This window comes from Python bivittatus, unplaced genomic scaffold (assembly GCF_059951505.1).
Source record: "Python bivittatus isolate LINGU-HERP-01145 unplaced genomic scaffold, Pbiv_v1 ctg000240_np1212, whole genome shotgun sequence".
Taxonomy (NCBI): Eukaryota; Metazoa; Chordata; class Lepidosauria; order Squamata; family Pythonidae; genus Python; species Python bivittatus.
This window is the reverse complement of record NW_028277051.1, coordinates 2,038,119-2,058,585: the sequence shown is the minus strand read 5'-3', so window position 1 is coordinate 2,058,585 and position 20,467 is coordinate 2,038,119. Positions and strand designations below refer to the sequence as shown.

Here is a 20,467-nt window from a genome sequence, read left to right as displayed (position 1 = left end):
TATCTGCCTATCCCAGGTCCTTAGGAAGGACTCAATAGGTAGATAAAAATGCCAATCCAGTCTAAACATCTGGCTGACTGTGCGACCAATAATAATAATTTATTAAACTTGTATGCTGCCCATCTCTCAATGGCTCTAGGCAGCTCACAACAATCAAAGTAATTACAATCCAATTAATAAAACATAAAAGATAAAGATAAAAGATGCCAAACTGATGAAGCGAGGGGTCTCACTTTTCCTTGCAAAAGGCCTGGGTGAACAGGCAGGTCTTCATGGCTTTTCTAAACAGCAGAGTGAGGGCCATCTAGATCTTGGGGTGGGGACCTCATTCCAGAGGGCAGGTGCTATTACAGGGAAGGCGCACTGTCAGGGTCCTGACAGATGACATTGTTTAATTGAAGGAACTTGGAGTGCACCAACCCTGCAGGATCAAATCACCCAGGCAGACATTATGAGAGACAGTTGTATCCCGTCAGCCCTACCAAGTAGACCAGACAGGAAACATGGCCAGATAAGCTAATTTTACTTTATTGTAAAGCTACATTAACAGAATCTTGCAAGTCCAGTTCTCCCACTGTCTCCTTTACAGCCCGAGAAACTAGGGAGGGTCCCTTCTGAGCCTCTTGCCCCACTCACTATGCAACTGCGGGCTATGCTATCTCTTACCTGACTGTTCCCGAGGCAGCATCTCTTCACCCTATCTCCCAAGGTCTTTCCCACATACCATTAAACACCCTTTCCTGGATCAGGGAGCCCTTCAGACAGTCACTCATGCCCTAGTCGTCTTGCAGCTTGACTACTACAACACGCTTTACTTGGGGCTGCCCTTGAAGACCACTCAGAAACTTCAACTGGTTCAGAATGCAGCAGCACAAGTAGTAATGTGCATGACTCAGTATGCCCATGTAACACTTTTGTTTCATGAGCTGCACTGGTTTGACAGTTTGCTTCTGGGTGCAAATCAAAGCACTGGTTGTTACTCATAAAGCCCTACATGGCATAGGATCTGGTTAGTCGAGGGACAGTCTGTCTCCTATATTAGTTAGAATAAGAGCAGCTGCATCCATCAATCTGCAAGTGGAATATCTAGTATTCTTCTAGCTTTGCGGGTCTAGGAGGAAACCCCAATCAATTGCAATATGCCCAAACAAGCTATACACAAGTGCTTTTGCTTAACATGTATTTGATACTAGTTAAACCTGATGGTTTCTTGATATACTGTTTTACTGTATGACAATACAGTAAGCAAGCAGAACCAATAGCCAACATTAACCATGTTGCTAGGCTACTTTTTTTTTCAGCAGCACATTTCTTTGTAGGCAGTTGTACAGTGCTATTGTTTGAAACAATATTTAATTATTTCTAACATATCTATGCTGTTCTACTTCCAAAAGCTCAGATTAATTGTCAATCAATTCACTTGAATAGCCTACCTTCTACATCATACCACTGAGCACCATTGGTGATGCCATCTTTGAAAGTTTCTTCCTCTTCCCCAGGACAGTTTGGGATGCCAGTTTTCATTATTGGATGGTTTGATGCATAGGCTTTTGCCAGATATTTGAAAACTTCATCATCAGCAGATTTACTGTATACTCCAGAGGACTGGTGTGCGTCTGAGTCATCGAATGGATAGCTTGCAACAACAGATCCCCCATGAAAGTTCCCAGAAAGCACAAATCTGTATTAAAAAAGCAGCACAAAACTAATCAAAACCTCAGCAGTTCTCAGGTAAAAAGTACTTATTTTCCTACCAAAGTAGGCATCTTTGAATCAGCAGCAGCAAAATCAACTTGCATTGATTCAAGTAACTTCAATGGATATTTGAAAGCTGTGAAACCCCACAACGCAAAAATGGGGAATGTCCTAAATATAGTGGATCAACTGAGGTGAGCAGGAGAGGAGGAGGATTCTAGCCTTATTTAAAAGTCAGCTCTTTGGATACTTTATTTCCAGTACAAAAAGCATACAATATCTAAGCATTTTCAATGTTAAATGAGCTAGCATCAAGAGAATGCTCTTTAATAAGGTGCTGAGTGCCAACCAGAGCATTATATTATGCACTGAAAAATTATTAAAAGGCCTCACTCATTTATTAATTCCTTCAATAAAGTTATTTATAAGCCACTTTTAAAAGTGAAGCATTCATAACATTCAATGTACATCCAATATAGCCAGTTAGTGTATGGATAAGCTACTTTGGAACACAAAACCATCATTTTTTTTTAAATTTAGGAAAGCAACAGATAAGATTTATGCACCCCTTTAAAAGCCCTTATTGAAAGCATCAAGCAAATATTTTCCCCAAACAACCACCATTTAGGGTAAATGTTGGGCCAAGAGAATGATAGCTCAAAGTCACCCAGTGATCTTCTATGGCTGGGGGGCCCTTAAGCTGGGATCTCCCTGGTGACTCTGCAACACTTGTGTGAAGTAGTTTAAGATTAAAAGGGGCAAAACAGGCCATTTAGAACTCAAGAGATTTTACCCAGCCCTTTAGGCATTTAATTTGCAGTTTCTGTGTTTAACTGTCAATATTTCTGTTGGCTCTTGGTTTTTGACAGAATTGTTGGTTGCCATTTCCTAGAGTAAGCCTGGGCAAAGCTACTCAGCACCCATTTTTGTGGCTTTGGAGTGGAGGAAGAAAACCTTTAGCCTTTTTGAGGGGTTTGATGGGGCAAAATGGTAAGGTAGATGTTCTCTTGGACCTGGCTGTTTCCTCTGACAGAGATGGAAAGCTTTTTTGTGGCTGGGAATTTACTGATCACTGTAAACCTAATCGCATCCATTCTATCTGCAGCCTTCAAAGGCTTTTTTTAAAATATACATTCCTCAGACATAAAGAAGGCAACTCATTCGGCCCCTGATTCCCTCTTGTTTTCCTTGCATTTGCTTTGAAACTATAAGCCCCTTGGGACAAGGATTAAAGCCATCATACAAATGTCCATTGGCCTTCCTCACTAGGCACCCACCAGATCAGCCACTGGACTAGGAGCAGGGAGATCTGGTCTGAGTCCCCTCTCAGACGTGGAAGTACTAGGAGCAAGAAGACCTGGGGGACTCTGAGCCAGTCCTCCCTCTCAGCCTGCCTGACCTACCAGAGAAGGAGGTGAACGAGGGGCAGGGAGACCCAGGTTCTACTCTCCCCTCAGCTCCTGAAGCTCCCTGGGAGATTCTAAGCGAATCCCTCCGTCCCAGCCCCAGAGCCACTGGGGAAAGTGCTGGACCAGGAGCCGGGAGTCCAGGTTCCTAGAGGGGAGTGCAGGGGTGACCCCTTCTTACCCCAACTTTCTGATAGGTTGTTATTGTGGGAGAAAAGCAGGTCTTGTACTGCACACACCAAAGGTCATTTTAAAACATATACAGTACTAAATAGAAGCTGCACCGTCGACATCAGGGGAGGGGAGGGGAGGGGCCGGGCCACAAATAACCACGAATAAGGCAGCGCCTCCGGGGTCAGAAGCGGCAAGCCCCGCCCCCCCGCGTCGGCTCCGCCCCTGCCGCTTCCCGCCGCCGCCCGGCCCCGCCCCCCCACGTGCGGCGCCTCACCGGTTGCGTCGCATCCAGGCGATGAGAGCCCGCACTTCGGGGACAGCCGCCAGATCCGGCTGGGCGGCGCCGAACTGATCCGGGAAGCTGCGGTTGAGGTCGATGCCCCGGCCGTTCTCCCGCCCGCCGTCGCCCTGGCAGTCGCCCTCCGCGGCGCGCGCGAAGCCGTCTGGGTTGAGGGTGGGCAGGAGGAAGAGGTCGGTGGTGTTGAGCAGGCGGCGCGCCCGCGGCTCCCCGCGCGCCCAGGCGGCCACCAGCTCGCGGGCCAGGCGCACCAGCAGAGCGCGGCCCAGCGCCTCGTCGCCGTGCATGTTAGCCACCAGCTTGACCTGAGGGCGGCCCGCGATGGGGAGTCCGCCGCCGCTGCCGGCGGGCTCCGGGAGGCCGTCGCTGAGACGCAGCACCCAGAGCTCCCGCCCTTCGTTCGAGCGGCCGATGGAGAAGAGCCGCGCCAGGCCGCGCGGAGCCTCGTCCTCCGCCAGCCGCCGCAGCGTCTCGGCCAGCTCGGCTTCGTCCAAGTAGTGCGCGGCCCCTCCGGGCGTCGCGCCGTCCAAGGCGGCGGCCTCCGCCTTCTTGATGTGCGCCGCCGCCTGGGCCGCGCCGCACCGCCACGACAGCAACAAAAGGAGCTGCAGCCACGGCCTCCAAGCCGCTCCGCACCGGCCCCGGCCCGCCATCGCCGCTTCGGCTCTGACAGGTCGCAGCAGTCTCCGCCCGGAAGGAAAATGCTCCTGAGGTAACTCGACACCCGATTGGTGGGCCGGGAGCAGAGCGGCCCGCCAATCAGGGAGAGGCGCGCTGGAGCCAATGGGGAAACGAAGATGTGCGGCTATGAGCCAGTGGCGGGGGGCGGGCCAAGAGCCCATAGGGCGTGCCGCTTGACCCCGAAAGGGGCGGGGACAGTTCGGCAACGTAGTCATCGCAAGGTGTCCAAGGATAGGAATCGCGAATGCTGTATAGTAAATGACGTGGAGGGGGGCGGGGTAGAAAGCGGTCCAAGGAGGGGGCGGGAATAAGCAATGATGATGGCCAATGAGAGGTGCGATAGGAGGGGGCGGGCGGAGCCGAACGGGGAAAGATGCAAACGGAGCTAGCGTTTCACGTGAGCGGTACAGACACGTCGGAATGGGGAAATCTGGAAAACTTAGTTTCATTTTTTAAAATCTTTTTTTCAACGCAAGTAATATCAGTTTAAAAAATAGAGGGAGATATACTTTATCCTTGCTAAGGGCAAGATTCTCTTTTTAAAAATGCTGCTGCATTTCACTTTGCAGTTTAAATTAACTCCTAAAGATCTGGCTGCTGTGAGCAAAAAAAAAAAGGGGGGATAATTTTTCTGTGGTTTGGCACTTCTGGTTGTGTGTTGTTGATACACGAAAACTATTTACGCTATCGGTTAGTTGGTAGGTTGATAGGATCAAATTGGGTCAAATGAGTCTCTCTGAACGTATGAATGAATTGAATTTCTCAGTGGGAAGAGTTGTGCTATTTTTTATTTTTTTTAAGGTGAAATTAGAGTTTGGGGGGGAACCCTACCTTATTTTTAGGATCTGCCCTATGTATTGGTACAAAAGGCCAATTAAAAAAAAAACTTTCAAAAATCATTGTTGCACATGAGCTAAAGCCTGGTATTTATTTTTTTTTTTAATGCACTTAGTTATTCTCAAAGAGGCATCAAGCTGTTGGGTACAGTTTTTGGAGGGGGGTACCTTTGAGTCAGTGTTGACTCCTGGCGATTGCCTGGGCATGTCCCCGCTGTTCTCTTGGCAAGATTTCAGAATTGGTTTGCCGTTGCCACCTTCTTCCCAGGGCTGAGAGAGAGAGTGACCGGCCCAAAGACACCCAGCTGGCTTGGTGTCCAAGAGAGGACTAGAATTCATGGCTTCCAGCCTGGTGTCTTCACCACCACAACACCCAAGAGCAAATATATCCCGTTTTCCACTCCGGGTGGGAGCTGAAAGGGCTTGAGATGTTGTCTCTACAGTCTTCTCTGCCATTAGTTGATGCCAGCCATGGATAACCAACAAGAGCAACAAGCAAGAGACTTGAAAGTAGAACCTCTCCCACCTTCCCCCTGCAGAAACGTCCTTGAGGGCGCTGTCAGTAACGTTGTGAAATCAGGGGAGGCGTGCAAGAGCAGCAGAAGGCATTGACCCCTATGGAATTTCTCTGCAGGGTGGGGCTAATACCACAAGTGACCCACTTCAAGGTGATATGCAGGCCCATTCCTTGGATCGCTGGCCGCCTGTTTATGCATCCCAGGGGAAGGCCTGCTGTGCTGGCTTACCTCCAGCGTTCTCCAACGTGGGATTCCCAAGGGGAGATACACCCGTGTGGGAAACGGTTCTCTTTCCAAGCCATTTAAAAGCCAGGATGCAGCAGCTTCATAACATGCAATTTACCTGTGCCTGTGTTTACTTCTGATTTGGATCCAAGGGCTTGACATCTCTTTGAGAGTAACTAAGTCCAAGCAGGGGCAATGTCAGAGTCTGCACACTCATTCCCAAAGTTCAGTAAGTCCTCTGGAGTCTAAACAGTTCCATCAAAGATTTCTTTATTGGGAGAAATGCACAGCAGCTATAGTTTGTTGAGTCTAATTCTACAAAGCAAAACCTTCCCTTTTTAAGCCCAACTTCCCCCTCTTCTCCTTTCTTTTCCCACTTGAAATTCTTCGCGCCTTGCTCAGGCTCTCACAGTTACTTGACCTTGTAGGCGCTTCTGTAGAGATAACAGCAGCACCTGGTATCTGTTCCCCCCTTCTCCTAACTTCAATGGCAGGAGCAAGCAAGCGGCCTGCAATTAACATTTTACATTTGAAAACACAGAGATACTGGACAACACCAACAGCCACTATACCAGGCTATACCGGGAAGCCATTGAGATTCACAAACACCAGCACAGTTTCAATAAAAAAGAGGAGAGTCTAAAAATCAACAAAACCTGGCTACCAATCCTGAAAAATACAGCCTGCAAAAGGTCAACGAACTCAGCTCAACCACCAGGACATGTGAACAGTTCACACAATGAACTTGCTAATCACCCCCAGCAGCCCCTCCTTAACAATTCAGTAGAAGAAAAAAACCTGCCTAATCCCCAGGAAAATACACACAGATGCTGACTCCAAAACAAGCAGCCACTCAGTAACCCAACCCCCCAGATCTCTATAAATACCCACAGAAGGGTCACTTCACCCTGGGCACAGAGAGAACTGCTCCTGTCTGTGCTCCTGCACTCTGAAGATGCTGGTCACAGGTGAAACGTTAGGAAACAAGACTTCAAGACCATGGCCACACAGCCCGGAAGACCCACACCAGCCAACATTTTTACCATTTAACCATTTAGTATGCATTGCTAAACTAAGTTAACAGCAATTAAGGTTTCAAGCTTGCGCAGATCCTGACAGGCAAAACCCATTTAGAATCCGTTGCATTGCTAACAGTGGGTTGTTGCATGCTAAAGACGTCATATTTTTTCAAGATGGAATTAGATGCCTCCTCTGGTTCGGCCAGAGTTGTGGGGAAATTCAGTATGAGTGCCTCCTTAGATTTGGGAAACGGTGCTGGCCTGTGCCAAGGCGTGATGTAATCTTTGCCCTTTACACCTGTTCGAAACCAGATCTAAGAGGGGAGGGTAGAACATGGAAAGTTAGGTTTTCTTCCCCTTATCATATTCTAGATCACCTTTCCTCTCAATCCTGTTAAGCATTCAGTTAAGTACCAGACGTGACCAGCAATGATTAATTCATTCCTTTCGGTGTGTTACGTTGGCAAGAAAAGATCCGAGATGTGCTCAGCTTTCATCACCAGTTCCAGCCTGGCCTCTACCTCTTGGCCTGGCACTGCACAAGGAAGGAAGCAACTGATGGCAAAGAACTGCCACCTTCACTGATTTCTGTTTTTATCCGCTGGATTGGCCCGGACCTCTCTCTGCAGAGGCCGTTAATTCCAACTGCTATACGAGGAAAGGCAGCGGCGATCCTGGTTCCAGGAGGGCATCATCTCAGCCTTGCTCGGTGAGCAACCAGCATCACTGTCCTATTCAACCAGTACCTTTATATTGTAAACTGCTCGGCATGCACCTGTATATAAGAGGAAATAAACTTCCACAGATGTGCTTGAACAGCAGGTCCTTCTAAGAATTTTATAGCTTTAAGAACTAAGTTTGCTTGCTCTCAGTGCATCATTCTTTTCTCTTTCTGTGTTGTGTGTTCTTTTGGATTGTGACACTGAGAACAGGGATTGTTTTATTTTTATTAATCTGTAATCTCTTTTGACAGTCCTGGCCAAGACCATAACTGCTGTAAAAAGCTTAGAGGTAATACAAGCAGTCACAGGGCAATTGATTCACAAAGGTTTTCCATGCTGGCTGTTGCCAAATGTTTCAAGACAAAGGACACAAAGCTAATCTTTCTGTTGAATTGTGCAATTCTGTTCCCGTGGGAGACCTAAAGGCACTGCAGGGTTAGCTTTCCTTTGAATTCTTTGAGCCACCTAATTTTCACCGAAATGACCTGAGTTGTCACACCACTGCCAACAGTGGAAGCCGGACTGTCTTATTTTAAAATATTGGCTATTTTAGGAGCTCAAAGAATTGCCTCCACCAAACAGACATTTCTGAGCACCGGCTCTCTGCAAAGGTGGTAATAGTGATAATTCATGAGATTTGCAAGGCCATATTAGAGAGATTCAAGGCAGCTTGCAGTTAAAAAGGTAATGGCAGTAATGAATGTGAAATACTTTCTAGAAGCGTTGTGTAAGAATTATTGTCCTTAGAACAGATTCACGCCCAATCATTGCTCTTTGTTGTAAATTATGAACGGGGCTTCAGTGGACTTTCCAGATGATTTGGAGCACTGCAGATCATTCATGCATTACTCAAAGCTGCACTCTGCTCTGGTTGGTTTTGGCTGTATGGAATGTGCGCTGGGTTAGACTTGCAGACGAGCAAAATTACTGTCCCATGTTTCGCTAGTTCTGGGCTTTGCACCTCTGTGAGTTCATCAGTGGCTTGAGTAGAGCGCAAAACCGAACCAGGAATAAACCAGGAGGCCTCAAACAAGCCATTATATTTCCAGTCACCCACCTCAGTAAGCCAATAAAAAAAATCATGGCTCCAAACTCTGATTTATTGTCCTAAAGCAGTGTTTCTCAACCTTAGCAACTTTAAGATGAGTGGACTTCAACTCCCAGGATTCCCCAGCCAGCATGGCTGGCTGGGGAATCCTGGGAGTTGAAGTCCACTCATCTTAAAGTTGCCAAGTTTGAAAAACAATGTCCACGGGTTGTTCCCTCACCCTGTTTGCAGTGCAAAAGTCATCCACGCAAGAAGAAGCAGTGCTTTTTCTTTGTTTTTATGAAAAAGTCGACTTCCCTGTGGTCTGAGGAAACTACCTGATAACAGGTATGACAACACAGCATTGCAACTCATGCTCACCTGCAGAGGTAGGAGTAGCTTTGGGGATTAAAATTGGTTTGCAAAAGAACAGTTCCGACTCCTGAACTGCTGCTCCCTCTAGTGGCGCCCTCCGTTCCGAAGAGAAGCAGCCACAAAATTAAAGATGGGGATGCTGATGATTTCATTATTAGCCGCGTCAGACTTCTTGGAGGGGCTGCCTTGCTGGCTGTGGACCTGCCAGGCTGGACAGATAGCAGGAGAGGCCTTTCGGAAGATGCCGGCATCGCCAGGAGCTCGGCTGTCCGGTCTGAGGAAAAGGGCCGCCTTCTGTGTGGCTCCCAGGCCGTGGCATCTGATCCCTGAAGAGCCGCATTTGACCCCCATTCTACCAATGTTTAGAAAATGGCAAAAGTGCGTCACGTTCACCAAGCTTTGAACTGTTGAGTTTCATGGTTCCGAATTTAATTGTATTGATCTGACATTCTTTAGTATTTGTTTAAACTGTTGTAAGCTGCCTTGGCCATTCATGCAAACAGATGGGGTGTGCTTTTCACAATAATAAAAGTTGTCTGAGGGAAGCCCTTTCCCCCTCCTCAAGAGCTGGGATCAATTGTGAAGAGGTGGGTGGTCCCTTGCTGACTTCCCCTGGCTGCTTCCCTCCAGAGTGTCTGGATTTGGCCCTGTGCCCCCAGCTGAGGACAACCCCCTCCTCATCCCTTTGTTTCCCATCACGCCATGCCAAAGCAGATCACATCCAAAGAGTTTGCACTGAAAAAACTTATAATTTAAATAATCATACAGATACTAAGATAGATTGCTTCAGTGCCATCAAGCCAGTGCGTTAAGATGCATCCAGGTTAAGCAGTTGATGTATCAAACCCCAAAGGAGATATAAAGCCACCAACCAAGTGAAATACTGTCCCCAGTTGCAGATGGACCGGGGGAATCTTCTCCAGCTGCCGGCTTCATCAGCGGAGTCCAGAACCTTGTGGAGGGGGGTAGGCCGAAGAATGAGGGTCGGGGGCTCCTTGGTCTTTTATTCTTACTGAGAATTCTGGTGGTTTAGTTTAAACAGGTTTATATCTTTTTTCCTTTATTTTTTATGTTTTACTGTAATTTCTTTGATTGTTGTGAGCTGCCCGGAGTCGTTGAGAATCGGGCAGTGTGCAAGTTCAATAAATTATGATGATGATGATGATGATGATGATGCGAGGAATACATGGGCGACATCATGGCAGCTCCTATCCAAGCTCCTAAAGGAAAAAGACCCCATCTGTGGCTCTGTGTGTGGTTATGTCAAGTTCAGCCCAAAGAACTCCACGAGACAGTGCAAATACAGTTCTGTTGTGTTTATTAGCTTCCACCTCAAGACAGAAATCTCTCCAGACTGAACCCAAGTTCCCAAGCCAGCAATCCACAACACCATGAATTCCTTAGGGAGGTGCCAGCCTCATCTCCTTAAACTTCCCATGCTCCTGCTGGGGGCTAAGGAAACGCTTATCTCCCTGAGCGTGGCCTTCATAACATTCCATCACAGGTTAGAATGAATATTTCACAGCTATTCTGCTGGATGTGTTAGTGGTTGTGGGGGTGGGAACAGAGGTGGGGTGCCTTTTGCGGAGGGTGGGGCTTGGGGGCCTGGCCAAGGATGGCAATTATTGGATTCAGGTTTGACTTCGGCTAAGGGAAGAGGCAGGGAGGTCTGTAAGCTGACAGGCGTCCTACAGCTGAGGTCTTGGGCTCTTCCAAAACAGGACTTTTGATAGCTCTGTAGGACTTACCTCTTGGTTTTCGTTCTGTTAAGCTTCTATTCCGCTTCGGATGATAAAGTTCAGTCTGTAAGAAGGTTTCTCGCTGCCCGCCAGGTCAAAATCAGTTCTGTTCACCCAGCGTGACGCTTGTTACTCATTGTCCCAGCCAGGCCCATAAAGCAGTAACAACCCTGTCCAGCTTCTTCTTAGGAGAAGCACCGAGTGTTTACCCAGAAAGTCCTTGAAATGGGTAACACCTTGAACTCAGCACACCTGACTCACTTCTCTAGGCGCTGCAATAAAGACATATAACTGGGATGCCTATAAAAGCCGGGAGGTCGCAGCCGCCTCTCCTTTTTTCAGACGAGTGACCAGCGGTGCCTGTGGTCTACGTGAGTGTCAGCTTTGATGGCCTGGGTGGGAGACGGATTAGGAAAAAACGGGATTCCCGTGGAGGGCACCAGGCCCACGGGGGACAGGAGTGTGTGGAATTTATCGGCAGATCATTTTCTGGGGTGAAAATTGGACCGGTTGAAGCCCTTCTCTCCCGGGTGTGTGGCTGGGAAGGCTGGTGGTGGGTGGCTTTGGGGAGCCCCTTCAACTCCATGGAGGCAGTAAGAGGCCACCTCTTGTCTCTTTTCCACCGCAGGCGGGCTCTGGGCAGCGTGTGTGGGAGATGGAAGGCGTCCTTCACAGAACATTCCTCCTCCTCGTGGCGCTTCTGCCATGCACCGTCACAGGTAAGCAGAGCCCTGCGTCCAACGGGCCAGCTGTCAGTGGGACTCTGTATGCTGAGGGGGGGCCTAAGTCCTTTCCGCCCTCATCCCTCCCACCGAAGTCTGGAGCCACTGATGTTTGCAACTGACCAGCTGAGAACAGATGCTGCCTTTCTGCCCCTCAAAAGCCATTTCTTCACGGGACCGGCCAATCCTGCCCGCAGGGAATCTGGGTAACCCCTTCCTCCCCTCAGGTCTAGAGCTGGCCATCAACTCCAACACTGCTGACTACCAGCTGGCGACACAGCCGGGCCTGACCCAGTCGCTCTGGTGCACCGTTCAGGATCACACCCAGGAAGAGGAATTGCTGTGGCTGCGAGGACACGGAGAAGTCGGCCTGAAGGACGGGAACAAAGTGAACGCCAGCAACATCTGCATCTCCCCCGTCACTGAGGATGACAACGGCGTTTCTTTTACCTGCCAGTTGGCCCGAAACAAATCTGTCCAGATCTCCGTGCTTATGAACGTCACGTGTGAGTGGTTGGCCACTGGGGTCCGAGGAAGGATGGGAGGCTGGGTTCTCACTCAGCAAGATTGCCAAAAAGGTGTCCCCTCCCCCCACAAAAAGGCTTATTGATATTTAAATCTGATGAGGGCCTTTGTAATTATTTGTATTTTCCCATTTGGACCTGGTGGTAGGGAACCAGAGAAAGTTGATCTCCCCGCTCCCACTTTTGTATGTATGGGGGCTGTCCAGGAGGGCACAGGGGGAGAGAGGTTGGGTGGGATCCAAGGCACCTGCAGACCCTGCATTGTCTTCATTGACCCGTTTGCTGGTGCTCCACAGACCTCCCCATCCTAAGTGGAGAAGACCCTTCAGCTACCCCTGAAGGGTGGGATGCGACACTCAGTTGCCACATAAAGGCCAACCCTCCTGCCCAGCTTTTCTGGCTTAAGGACAACCAGACCCTGGGGCTGGAGGAGTCCCGCCATTGGATTCGCCAGACCAGTGAGCTGTTTCAGCTGACAATTAAAGGAGTCCAGCAATCGGACGAAGGAATATACACCTGTCTGGCTCTGCGTGGAGGGAGGCGTAAAGATTTCCACCTGGTTGTCACAGGTAACTGCAATGACACAGCTGGCCCTGGACACGGGGGCCTGCGGCTCGGCTGGCGAGACTCCTTATCATAAGTCTGCCTTTTTCTCCCAATCCTTCCTTTTTTAAATAAGGTATTTATTTTTATTACAAATTTAAGAAAGAAATACACAATAATACCCCAACCTTTTCTGTTTTTTATATTTTAAAACCTATTTTTTAAATTTGTGATAATGTTTTTATTTTAATAACTTTTTATCTTTTTATATGCCTGTTTTTTAATCCACTTGTTATTTCATTAATTGTTGTATGCTGCCCAGAGTCGCTTTGTGTGAGATGGGCAGCTATATAAATGATATATAAATAAAATAAATAAATGAATAAAATAACACCTCCCCAACTAATTACCAAAAAAGTACAAAAGCAAACTGTAAATAGAAATTTAAAAAAAAGAACATCATCAATGGTAAACAGTAACTAGTGAAACAAAAAAAAAGGAAAAAGATAATTCTAAGCCATCTAAGCATAGAACCTACATATCAAATATTAAACAATATATGAAGATTTCAAATTTAAAAGAATAAACCTATTGTAGTAACAAACCATGAAATCTGCGCCAAAGGGAATCATTTAGTCATTATAACGGATGCTTTATTCTCAGCTGCGATGTATTTTAATGTTTGTATCATTTTAATTGTTTTTATTTTCTAAATTTTGTTTGCCGCCCAGAGTCACTTGGTGAGATGGGCGGCCGTACAAATTAGATAAATAAATAAATATCACATCATTTTTTGGCTAGCAGAAAAGATTGCCTTTTCAAAAATGGATAAATTACATATGTCCTGAATCCAGTCCTTAATATCCATGATAATAATACTTTTCCAAATCCTCCAAGTAGTTCTCTGGTCTCCTGATCCTTCCTTCCCACCTGGGTTGGTACAGGTGAAGATTACCTTCTGCAGATTGTCATCATCCGAGGGCATTCAGCAGGCAGGCTGGATTCCCGTTTGATTCCCGTTCACCTTGTGAAGGCAGGGATGCAACAGCCAGGATTTCTAAATGGATTTATTGGGCAACTAAACCACTTTTGAGAGCTAACTTGGTCTAATGGTTAGAGGCAGCAGGCTAGGAACCGGGGACCTGTGAGTCCTCGCCCTGCCTTAGGCACGAAGCCAGCAGGGTGACCGTGGCCCAGTCCTTCTCTCTCTCTCTCAGCCCCAGGAAGGAGGAGGCCGGGGCAAACCTCTTTCTCAGATCTTGCCAAGAAAACTGCAGGGACCGGTCCAGGCAGTCGCCAGGAGTCAGGGTTGACTCAAAGGCACAAAAACCAGACCAGCAAACCAAAATGTGTTTGTAGCACATCACAGCGTGTACGATGAGGGGCGGAAGAATTGGCGCTGCATCGTTTGCACGTCATCAAAGGAGCTTTTTTACCCTTTGTAATACCTTCCAGCGGATTCATGGCCCAGTCCTTCTTATGTTAGTATCCAAGTGACAGAAGTTACTTCTGGGAGTGTTTTTGTGGCCTCACATGGCAGAGCGGGACTGGTGGTATTAGCAGATTCAGGACACTGTGTCTTTTATGCCTTGGGTTACTTACCCCACCCGAGCTAGATAACCTCTGCGGCCACCTTCTCCAACCAGTGCACTGTCCCCGTAAATGGATTTCAACCCAGAGTTCTCGGCAAAGCCCACGCTGGCTGGGGAATTCTGGGAGTTGATGGCCGCCCAGGTGCTCTCTCACTTTTCCCACGTGATACCAGAATGATAAGAAACTCTGAGCCGCTGGCTTGGAGACCATAGCGAAGTCCCACCTTCTCCCGTGGGAAGGTGAAGGGAAATACAGCTTGCTTATTCCTGAAACCTGGCGAGCCTAATCTTGGGCCAGGATTCTGGCCCACAGAAGGCAGTGCTTGGGGTCTGTTGAATGTCTTCAATAAAGTTGACCCCCCCCCCCGTCTAACCGAATTACAGCGGCTTCTTTTCCTTCCTCCCACAGAGAGAAAACTGCCTTTCCCCACTGAGGCGGTCATTGCTGCGGGAGTGGTCATTTCCCTCATAGTTCTCTTTGCTATTGTGGGTCGACGAGAGAAGATCGTCAAGGTAGGAAGGGCCTAGGCTCGCTCGGACCCATTCAGAAATATTGGACGGGGAGGTGAACAGGCGGGCTTGAAACCCAGCCAGAAGGATCCGGAGCTTCGAAGGAAAAAAGGAAACACATAGAACTCGGGGGAAATGGGTAGAATTGTTTTTTCCCCTTTAATTGGCCATAGCTCCACAAGGCTGAAATCCACTAAGTCACAAGCCTACCCAAATTGCGGTGGGATGAAAACAAAAGATGCACATCCTGAGGTATTCTTTAGCATCATGGAACGTGACCGTTCTTTCCCTCCGCCGAAATTTAGCACCTGGCACGGCAGGAGGACATAATGGCACGTGCGGTGAAAAGCCTGGGGTGCTTTTTCCTATTTTTAAGAGGTGGCAATTTCTAGGGAGAGGCCAGTTTCCTTCAGCCATAAATTTTGTACCTGCCCTTCTGGGCGTCTGAAGGTGACCAAGATGTCCTTGGGTGGTCTTGTTACTTTTGAAAGCCAAGTTTCTCTGAGAAAATGCCAGTGGGAAGCAGCCTTCTCAGTTGGCTTAGCCAGCAGGGGGCACTACCCTTGCAGGAGTCCTGGTGCCTCATTCAGCCCCCCCTCCCCCCCCCCGCCCCAGCAGGAAAGAGCCGTCTCGTCCTGAGGTTGACTTGCCTAATTGCTTCTGCCTCCCTGCAAAAATGCAGCACTTTCAGGTAGATAATTGGCTTGGCGTGGTTGCTCCATTTCTGCACTACGTCTGTGCGGAGGAGTGGCAGAGAGTGAAACGGCTTCCACCCACTTCGTTTCATCAGGGCCTTGGGCTAAGAGGAACCTGAAGCCACAGATGTTAGTCTTAAAGTCAGCCCTTGAAAATTTTGGACCACGTCAGCACAGTAGGGAAGGGAAGGGCACGGAAGGGAGCGGAAGGCTGGCATAGGGTAATTATCCTGCCACCTTGAACAAAAGCCCAGGTCAACACACCTACCCTAAATGCATAACCTGGGCATTGTGCCAACAACATTATTGGAATTTATGTGTGTCTAGAAATTGACAGAGTTGCACATATTTACTTTTCTTTCTTGTTATCCTTCCTTCCTTCCTTCCTTCCTTCCTTCCTTCCTTCCTTCCTTCCTTCCTTCCTTCCTTCCTTCCTTCCTTCCTTCCTTCCTTCCTTCCTTCCATTTTCGCTTTTTGTGAAAGTGTTTCAAGAAAACTGACTCTCCGAGCCATACTGCACTGTAAGTATCTCTGATATTCTTATTCATCTCTTTTTCAGAAAAAAAACAGTCCAGCTTATGTAATCAGACCCTGCGTTTCTGTGCTCCAGGCAGACTCTGCAGTGATGCTTTGATGCCTAAAGTAGAAAACCGCATTTATTTATTAATGATTGCTAGCTGTTTATGCATTTTAAATCCCACATATTAATAACATTGCCACCAGCCAGTCCTCCTTCTGGGGAGTTTGTGGATGGTCCAGAACTTCACCCCTAGGTTGCCCCTTGTGAGCCAGATCCATCTGAGCTGCCCTTATGTAGCTCAGGAAATGGGCTGTAGTCTTTGAACAGCACATTTCCACTTTTCCATTTTTCTTCTCCCAAAACAACTTTCCCCACCTTAGGCCCTTCAGGTATGTTCGTAGGTCATAGACCACAACCCTAGAATCAGAAGGTTCCACCAAGGCCATGAAGTCCAGCTGTGCCAGACTTCCACCTAGGCACCTCAGGGTGATGGTTGCCCGATGTCTGCTTGGACACACTGAGTGAAAGGCAGTCCAAACTTTGAACATTTTTCCAACTTTCATGCTGGAGTACTACTGGCTTCCCCTGTCCGGACCCGCTGGAAAGCATGGGAGTTGTGGTCCAGCATATTTAGACATTGGGCATGAGCAAGGGGAGGCCTTGCTAAAGGAGAATAGGGGGAAAGTCATCCTCTTGGGCAGCGAGAGGAGATTTGGGCTCCATCAGCCACAGGCCCCTCTGGATCACTCTTCTGCTTGATAAAGTGTCCCCCAAAGTAGTGGCGGGGCCTTGCACCTAGGGTTGTTTGGGTCACGATCCCTTCGCAGGCAAATCCATGTTACAGTTAAGAAGAAAATCCCCAAAGAACAAGGAGGAGGCCTGTTTTTAAAGGTGAGGCCTCTCTACACCAGTGGCAAGTGGCAAGCAGAGCTCACTGAAGAAGGTTGCTGCAGACCGCAGAAGCACAAAAATGCCACCAGCCTGCTTGACACGGGACTTCCATATGGCTGAAGGCCAGGTTGTTTGTGGGGCTGCCCGTCTGCGATTGTTTCTGCTCGCCCTGCCAGAACCAGCAGGGAGGGCACGCCCCAAGTCACTTCCATTAAGGAATGCCGTCCTGTGGGGCCCAGGAGCCACGCCTCTCTGGAAGCCGCTTCCCCCGCCAGAGAGCCCGGTAGCCCCAGCTCTGTTGGCCTTCTGCAAGGTGTGAAGGACCTGGGCGTGCCTGCTGGTTGATTGGCTTGTGACGGTTGTTTTTCCCCGATTGTAAAATGAAATGATGGTTTGGGTCTCCGCCCCATGGTTTTATTGACAGACTGGGGTTGAAATTTCATTTTGTTTAATTGGGTTGTTTTTGTTGTTTTTGGTTTTAATTTCCTGTTTGCTGCCCAGGGTCACAGTGAGATGGGCGCCCGTATAAATTGCTTTAATTAATTTCTGATAGCGCCGGGATGAAGGCTGTGGCTCTGAGCTCAACCAAATGCTATATGGCTGTGTTTATTTTCTTAGTGCCCAGGAATCAGCCAAAATCATGTCTGTTCCTTTGTTTACTCTATGGCTGGCATTCAGAGTTATTTTAATACTTCTCCCTTTTTTCCAGATGAAGGAATTCTTATCACAGAGCAACCTCAGAGGCGACCCGTGTTACTTCAGATTGCAAATCCTTCCTGTTATCAAGGAAATTCTTAGCATGGCTGCAGTTGAAACATTGCTTTGATTTATAACTTAGAATACCGTCCCCTTTCCACTCTCAAGCAGATGCTCCTTTACAGTATATGTTTAGCTTACTGTAGCTTTCTTGGTCAGTTGGGAAATTGGGACTAATCAGGCTTCAAAAGCACTTCATAAACAATTAACCAAGAGCTGGCTTCCATGCTGGCTTCAGGCCCATGGCATCACCACTTTTAAGAAATACTGAGTTGTTAAAATGGGTTTAGTAATGACTGAATGACTAATATATACAATAGGCCCTAAATTAATTCTACATTTCATCTTCACGGAAAGTTTCAAAACAAACCAGGAAAGGATCATTCCAGCACTAAGACCTGGTCATCTGCCAGTCTCTAGTGAGATAAGGAAGCTGCTGTCAGGAGCCTGGTTCTATCTTTGTAGAATGGCATAGACATTGGTGAAATGGCTGCTGGGCAGATGGTTGGGACTCGGGGCCAATAAATCATATTTTTAGAGGGGAAAGCAGAAGTTGCTAGAGTCTGAGAGAAGACAGAGATCTCATTGATTGAGGCAGATCTGGGCCCACCTGTGAGTTCAGGGAAATACTACATTTTGGCTTTTACAAATGGCCAGATATGGGGAGGGGGAAAGGGTTTTTTCCTTTCCCCATGGTCTCCCCACATGCCAGGCTGCAAATCATGGAACTGTTCTTTGGACGTGGGGCAGGGGGTGGAATTGCCTCTTAATTACGCTTTAGTCTTTCCTTATTCTTCATACTTCCCTCACTTTTCCAAGTGGCCTCATTTATGATAGTTTGTCAGAAGACATTCAACTCTGAAATTTGCCACTGCAAAGAAAGGAAGGCTTCTAGAGTTTCATGATTATGCCTGTGTGGAGAAAGTATCATTGAAGTTGGTAGGCTTTACTTCTGAGTAGACACATGTAAGACGCTGCTCTAATGCAGTGTTTTTCAACCTTAGCAACTTTAAGATGCCTGGACTTCATGTTGGCTTTTACAAATGGCCAGATATGGGGAGGGGGAAAGGGTGCCTCCCCTACCCCGTGGTCATAGCCATGCTGGCTAGGGAATTCTGGGAGTTGAAGTCCAGACATCTTAAAATGGTCACGGTTGAGAAATACTGCTAACGCCTTTCTTGCCCTGGAGGCTGAGCAATGGAGAAAAGGCTCCCTGTGTTTCATTTGTGCATCTGGCATGAACTGGAAAAGTTGGCAGAACTTTACCCTGCATTCTTTTCATGACTGCTGTCTTCTTGATGTGCAAAGGTACCTGGCACAGAGGCGTTTGATAGCTGCGGGAGACAAGGCACAGGGGGAGCAAGGTGTGGCTTTGTTCGGGATGGCAGGGAGATGGTTCTTAGAAATTGTCATGGTGGCCTATTTCCAGGCAAACTCTAATAGTCTGTTTGGAACCTGCACAAGATTCTGTTGCTAGTTTGGAAAGCATTGCCCGTCTGAAAAGTGCTGAGTTACATGGGGAAGTTGCTCAGTCATCTGTCTATTGGTCAGTTACCAAGTAACTGACGGAGCTTCTGTACCAGTGTTTCTCAACCTTGGTAGCTTTCAGATGTGCGGACTTCAACTCCCAGAACCCCCCAGCCAGCTTTGCTGGCTGGGGGGTTCTGGGAGTTGAAGTCCGCACATCTGAAAGCTACCAAGGTTGAGAAACACTGTGCACTAATGAACTATAGATAAATTAAGTGAGACTATTCCAGTTGCTGAAATTTCTGTATCCTTACCCATTACCCTTTCAATAAATCTTGTTAAGAAGACTTTGTAGGACTCTTGCTTTCAGGTGAGTCCGCTCCCAAGAGCCTGACATCAACCCTCGTGAAGGACGTCTTGACTTCAGGAAGCACCGCCGTCGCCCGCTGCCGCACCCCGATCCCAGCTGTTTGAGCCAGGGCTGCCTGTTGCCGGACCAACCAGCTGTGCCCTCTTTTCTTTGCGGGGACATCCCCACACGCTGCCTTTTGAAAAGTTGAGATGCTTTGCGAACTCTTCCATCTCCTGCCAGAAGTCATAAGCCACTCCAGATTGCAGGGATCCCCACAGAGGCACACGTTCCTTAACTGTGCCGCACATCTCTTTCGTGTCCTTATATTATGGTGAAGGACCAGCATAAGGAGCACTCCAAAAAAAAAAAGGAGATCTCTGTGTGGCTGCTGTGAAAAGGGCAGATTCTGTTTTCTTTAGCCAAGGAATCAAAACTCAATCCAGCGTGCTGAGCTTGACTCAGAAGGGATTTTTTCTTTTATCGCTATGCCTTTGTACAAAAAAGAACCGCATAGAAGGAAGCACAGATTTTAAAGCAACAGAAAAAGGGTTGAAATGGATTCCCAAGTGCCAGTGAAGGGGAAAAAATGGGCCTGATGTATTTTGAATATACACCTACAATGTTTGTCATACGACGAGTCAAAATAATCATTTGCTTCTCAGTCAGGGCAACTTAAAAGCACTTTTGTTGATCAATACATAACTGCCCAAAAACAAAACGTTCAAGTATATCTGGATATTGCCTTGATCAAAAACCTGCTCAAATGTAATTGACGCTCCCAGAAATAAAAGTCAAACTTAAAAAACCACTCTCAGTGACAACAACAGTGTTGCTGATTACACCTCGTCAAAGCAGTTAAAACGTTTGCTTATGTGGGTTGTTTTACTTATCTGAAAAGGGCCTCAAAAAAACACTAGGGCTTTTTAGGAGCACTTCTTTTCTTCGGCTGATAAACAAGTCCACTGGTCAAGGGGTTTGGGATAAAATCCTTCCTTGGAAAATCGTGGCCTCCTACAGGGCATAGCAAAGATGGAGCCGTGGTGTGATCCAGCCTGATTGCAGGGAATAAAGGAGTGCCTTGCCTGACAGCTTGGAAACCCCAAGGGACAATCGAAAGGGTGCCGGTGGGTACGGAGTTGGCGGCAAGACGGACCTGCCAGCACATCGATCACGATGCAGC

The 20,467-nt window shown here is 47.8% G+C and overlaps 2 protein-coding genes across 7 annotated transcripts in view; one reads left to right on the top strand and one right to left on the bottom strand.

The window, feature by feature from the left end:
• Positions 1–4,226, bottom strand: part of CPD (carboxypeptidase D) — a 41,961-nt gene extending 37,735 nt beyond the window's left edge. The window contains exons 1-2 of the mRNA XM_088138750.1: positions 3,550–4,226; positions 1,434–1,681 (exon numbers count right to left, since the gene is read on the bottom strand). Coding sequence (XP_087994876.1) covers positions 1,434–1,681; positions 3,550–4,226 — 925 coding nt within the window. The remainder of the gene's footprint in view (positions 1–1,433; positions 1,682–3,549) is intronic.
• TMIGD1 (transmembrane and immunoglobulin domain containing 1) lies at positions 4,149–19,283 on the top strand. Of its 6 annotated transcripts, XR_015795810.1 has the most exons (8): positions 10,692–11,086; positions 11,344–11,434; positions 11,665–11,943; positions 12,258–12,530; positions 14,506–14,609; positions 15,785–15,822; positions 17,422–19,044; positions 19,162–19,283. XR_015795810.1 is itself a non-coding variant. In XM_088138752.1 (7 exons), exons 2-7 carry the CDS (start codon positions 11,371–11,373, stop codon positions 17,423–17,425), a joined length of 762 nt encoding a protein of 253 aa, XP_087994878.1. In that variant the 5' UTR covers positions 4,149–4,285; positions 11,344–11,370; the 3' UTR covers positions 17,426–19,091. The 6 variants fall into 6 exon arrangements, 5 of the variants coding, with proteins under 5 accessions (XP_087994878.1, XP_087994879.1, XP_087994881.1 ...); XM_088138752.1 differs by lacking the exons at positions 10,692–11,086; positions 19,162–19,283 and adding an exon at positions 4,149–4,285 and having other exon boundaries at positions 17,422–19,091; XM_088138753.1 differs by lacking the exons at positions 10,692–11,086; positions 19,162–19,283 and adding an exon at positions 7,317–7,561 and having other exon boundaries at positions 17,422–19,091.
• The last annotated feature ends 1,184 nt before the right edge of the window (positions 19,284–20,467 follow it).

Coding starts and splice junctions, on each gene's coding strand:
- TMIGD1 (XM_088138752.1), top strand. CDS start 11,371: ATGGAAGGCGTCCTTCACAGAACATTCCTCCTCCTCGTGGCGCTTCTG. Junction 11,944..12,257: donor CGTGCTTATGAACGTCACGT/GTGAGTGGTTGG, acceptor GGTGCTCCACAG/ACCTCCCCATCCTAAGTGGA. Junction 14,610..15,784: donor GACGAGAGAAGATCGTCAAG/GTAGGAAGGGCC, acceptor TTTTTGTGAAAG/TGTTTCAAGAAAACTGACTC.